A 4,842-nucleotide genomic window follows, 5' to 3' on the forward strand; every position below is an offset into this window, starting at 1 on the left:
GAAATATCGCAGATATTTGCACATGTAATGTGCTGCCATAAACATGTTCGGTTTCGAGGGACGGATATGTTTGGTTTGATATATTTATGAGGGTCATTTTATACTAATAATTCTTTTGACAGACATCATGTTTTGTTAGTTTTTAGGGGGTAGTTTCCAGTAAAAGTCTCTTGCAAGGGTTATTATAAGGATTGAAATATTTTGTTTTTTGTTGGCTATTGACAGTAAAAGTTTTGAATTTGTAAGAAACCATCAATTGAGGTAACTAGATTCAAAAGAGTCCCATTAAGCACCTAACTAAAAATGTATTTACATATATGTTTGGGCTAAATAAATATATTTTTAAACGAATGACGACGAACTGGTGACACCTGAAACCTTTTTGAGCGTTTTAGCAGGTCCGTTCGGTAGGGCCGAAAATTTGTTCGAAATATAAATTTCCCTGTTTTAGGAAATTTAAGTTTCGAACAAATTTTCGACCCTTGAGTGACGTAACACAAAGTAGCCTCGGGATTGAAAACCCAATAACGGTTTATGTGTCTTATGTAAGAATGTAAGACCAACTTGGCATAACAAAAATATGGCTTAAGAGAAAGAAAAGGTTTAAGGAAGCTTGATTTTTTCTTTAGTTTATTCTTCTTGCTTGTACGCAGCTAATACCAATACATTTAAGGTGGGTGGATTTGTAAGTCTTATAAGTTTTCGTCAGTGATGGAATAAAAGGATTCGCTTGTTTAGATGTGACTTCAATAAAAAGATCTAGCTTTCTGAAAATGATGGAGTTCCTTAAATCGTAGTTTAGGTAGGGTCTTATCGCCAATTTTATATTAGATTTAGTTCTCGGAACTCTTGGTATCTTTTCAGTATCGCAATATTTAGGTTGTTTGGATGTTTGGTGGCCCTAGTTGGTAATCAACTATCATAAACCGGCATTGAAACAGCTTAATAACCAGTTTACACTGGCATCAAAAAACTTATGCACTTATCCAATGATTTAGTTGGGGATCAAAAGCTTTTATCTGGAATCAAACTATTTGTGCCAACAGTCAAAACATTTTTATTGTAAATCAAACGGTTTTATATTTAACAAAACAATTTGATGGAGTTATGAAACGACTTGACTCACCTCGAAGTTACATAATATCCCGTATGCCAGGTTAGTCACTTGGAGGCGCTGAACATTTTTTTCTCAAGATTGAAATTTTTTCTGCGACTAACTCAGTTGGTATTTACCTATTCAAAGGAGAGATCCTAAAAACCTTGTCAAAAAGGCATTATAACAACGTACCAATATGAAGTAAGTAGAAAGGTAGACCTAAAAACTCCTGGTACAAGGAAATGCAAAATCTGACTGGCCTCAGAAATGGAACAATACCAAACTGTAGAGCTCGTATCGATTATCACAGAAAGGATTTTTATAAGTGCACAATAATTATACCGCGAAATCAAACGGAAGCAAAAGATAACGTCATGCGTCTAAAGCAGGCATGTCAAACTTGCAGCCCGCGGGCCGCATGCGGCCCACAACGAATAACTTTGCGGCCCAGTCCACATTTTTATTAATTTTGAGTTTTAGATTATAATTCACAGCTTTCGACACACATGCACCTCCTTTTTTCCTAATCAACAAATAAATATGGGAAAAAACCAAAAAAAAATAACAAATTTTATAAGCTCTCGTGGGTTAAATCAGGGTAAGTTATGTGATTTCTTAAAGTGAACTAGGAAGCGAATATTCTGAGTTAACCTACCAACGATTCTGGGGCTTGGGAATTTTTTTAGTTTTTAATGATAAGTCTTTAAACCAGCATATCTTGCTATCTACCTACCTAGATGTAACAAAAAATTTATCTGAGTTAAACTCAAAACTGCGAGGAAAATTCATAATATAACGAATATGTGAACAAATGCAACATACAAATGCAAATGTGCATTCAAATGCAACCTAGCTCTTTTGGAACATCAGAAGATAAACGTATCAAAAATACTACGCAAAATATCTAAACTAAAAAATTGAATACGAAAAAGGCTTGCAGAATATTTCTTGAAAGACAAGTTCGCTTGATTTTTTTCGATTAGTTCCATAAACATAGATTTATGCCGAGTGATGTGAAAATGGAGGAAAGCGATTTCTAATTTGACTCCGAAGTAAGTTCCAAATTCGTTGAAATGCCCGATTTTAGAAGTATTTTTGTGCACTTGAAAACTGCCATATAAAATCGTTTGTAAATTTCACAGTAGGTACCTGTCGAAGCGAGCAATTATTTCAGTCATTAAGAGGAATGAGTTAGTTATAAAATCCTAAATAACTAACTTTGGTCTGAGAAAAAAATGGTAAATGAAAAAAAAAAAAAAAATAGTTTCATCATTTTCGCTGTTTTTTTTACGAAATTGTTTTACATATAAAAATTGTAGCTTAACATGTTCTGCGGCCCACAAAAATTTTTATCTCGCTGTTTTGGCCCCTTATAACCATTGAGTTTGACATGCCTGGTCTAAAGGGTAGATCTTCCGATATATTGGCAAAATGTATGAAGTCAGAAATTTTCAAAAATGATACTAAAGTTACTCCTGGAAGACACCCGCATGAGAATAGTCCGAAAGCTCTATGTCAAACAAAAAATGAGTGAATCCGGTTTCCATGACAAAAGAAGTCAGTTTGAAAAACCAGCGGTCAAGACTATTATTGATTGCTATGTGCCATTATCCCTGACATTGGCATATTCCAAAGCAGATGGTTGTAATAAAAACTTAAATATGTTTTGAAGATCCACTTGAGGATCCCAAAAAAATTTTGAAGCTGATAAACGGCGGAAAAAACACTTAGGTAACTACTTGTAGAGAAGAACAATCTATTCAACTTGGATTATGACAGTTACAATCTCCTTTAAAAAAAAAGCTGTGACACAGATGATGACAAAATAAAATCTTCGTGATGGTGCTTTTTTTTAATATAGAGGATTTACTACCGAGCAATTGATTGACTAGGATTTACTGTGGATACAATCAAGTGCCTTTAAATCAACCTCGATGAAATGAAGAACATGGTGGATAAAAACTTCACGAAAAAACTTGTCTGTTTGAAAACGTTATCAACCAACTTAGTGTGCGAATATGAAAGTAAGTACGTATGTATTTTTCTAGGAACCGGGTTATTTATGATCAAGCGCAATGGTCTAAACTTAACTGTAATCGTAATCTTAAGTAAGTGAATATGTGCTTCCATGCAACTTAAGCAACTTGAAATTCGTATTTACTTTTCACTTTAAATTACTCAGATTTGTTTAAAGCCAAGAGTAAAGATCAATCTGGATTGCTCTGCGAAATGCGACTTTGACTCAAGTCATAATAAGCTAAAGTAAAAATGCCAAAAGTCTGATAATTAACTTGCTTAAAAGACATGTTAAAGACTAAACATTTTAAAAAAAGCCTTTAGATCAGGGAATTTTCGAAGCCTTTAAAACATTTGAAATCAGGAAGCTTATTTTTGAAATATATAAAAGGTTTTAAATTTGGGAAAGTATTATCAGTTCTTCCTGAAGATTGTAGAAGAACACTCATAAGATTTTCATATAGTCAAAAATGGCTCCGATTTTCGACTCGAGTTTTTCAATAAGATCTATTTTGTCAGATACATCAAGTACAGGAAACAACATTTATAAAGAAAACAACATAGAATTAAACAACCATCAGAATCAGAGATCCAGTGAAGAACATCAAATATCGTCAGCATCATCATCGTCAAGCAGTAATGAAGGCTTAGATCAACGTCCACCATACACCTACAGTGCTTTAATCATGATGGCCATTCGCAACAGTTCTCAAGGTTATTTAACTCTAAATGAAATTTGCTCTTGGATCAGTGATAAATTTCCCTATTATCAAAAGAACAGGAACACATGGCAGAATTCTATTCGACACAATTTAAGTATCAACCAGTGCTTTCGTAGAGTGCCAAGACGTCTTGACGATCCAGGAAGAGGACACTATTGGACCATAGATCCATCAGCAAAAGATGTGACCATAGGTGAAACAACTGGACGACTTCGGAGAAAGGACACAATGCCTTTGAATCAGCATAGGACATATCAATATCACCATCATCATTATCACTCAAGTCATCAACCTGCAGCGATTGGAACATCTCCATACGGTATCTATTTTGGAACACCAGAACAAATTATGGCTATGCAACATCAATCTGTTATGCCAAGTCAGCAGATGTGGAACTCTCATCATAACATTTATCATCAGAAACAACATCAACAGATATTTCAAGGTGGTCATCATCAGTTCATGGATTCATCATCAAATAATTATTAAACAAAAGAAACTTTAATGCATAAATTCTCTATAAGATTCTTAAGGATAACAGTGAATAGGAATTATAATTGTTTTAAGTCCATTTTTGTAAAATTTAAATTTTCTATAGTAAATTCAATATTTTCGAGAATTCTTTTTTTTTTTTTTTTGAATAATATTACGAATACAAAAAACAAATCGTAGGTATTTCCAATGCCGTCTTTACCATAAGGGCACACGGGGCCCGTGCCCAGGGCCCTTATTCTCAGGGGGGCCCCCAAGGAACGAAAATTTCTCTCACACATTTATTCTAAAAACATTTTTGTCGGGCGGACCACCAAAAAATTTTAGTTTTTATATGGCAACCAAACAATCAAATAAAGTTTTTTCTACACCTATACGGAAAATATATGTTTTCAAAATGAAAACAAATTATGCGGCGTTGTATGCGGACAAAATTTTAAATCCAAACGATCAAACCCAAATTCAATTTTCCAATAAATAAGTAATAATATTTTCAAAAAACAAGAAAAATATCTT

General features: G+C 33.7%; 1 protein-coding gene across 1 annotated transcript; it reads left to right on the forward strand.

Moving 5' to 3' along the window:
* The first annotated feature begins 3,798 nt into the window (after positions 1–3,798).
* On the forward strand, positions 3,799–4,323 carry LOC129906600 (fork head domain transcription factor slp1-like). The gene has a single exon (XM_055982411.1). It carries the CDS (start codon positions 3,799–3,801, stop codon positions 4,321–4,323), a length of 525 nt encoding a protein of 174 aa, XP_055838386.1.
* Positions 4,324–4,842: the final 519 nt, after the last annotated feature.

This window comes from Episyrphus balteatus, chromosome 1 (genome assembly GCF_945859705.1).
Source record: "Episyrphus balteatus chromosome 1, idEpiBalt1.1, whole genome shotgun sequence".
In the NCBI taxonomy this organism is placed as follows: domain Eukaryota; kingdom Metazoa; phylum Arthropoda; class Insecta; order Diptera; family Syrphidae; genus Episyrphus; species Episyrphus balteatus.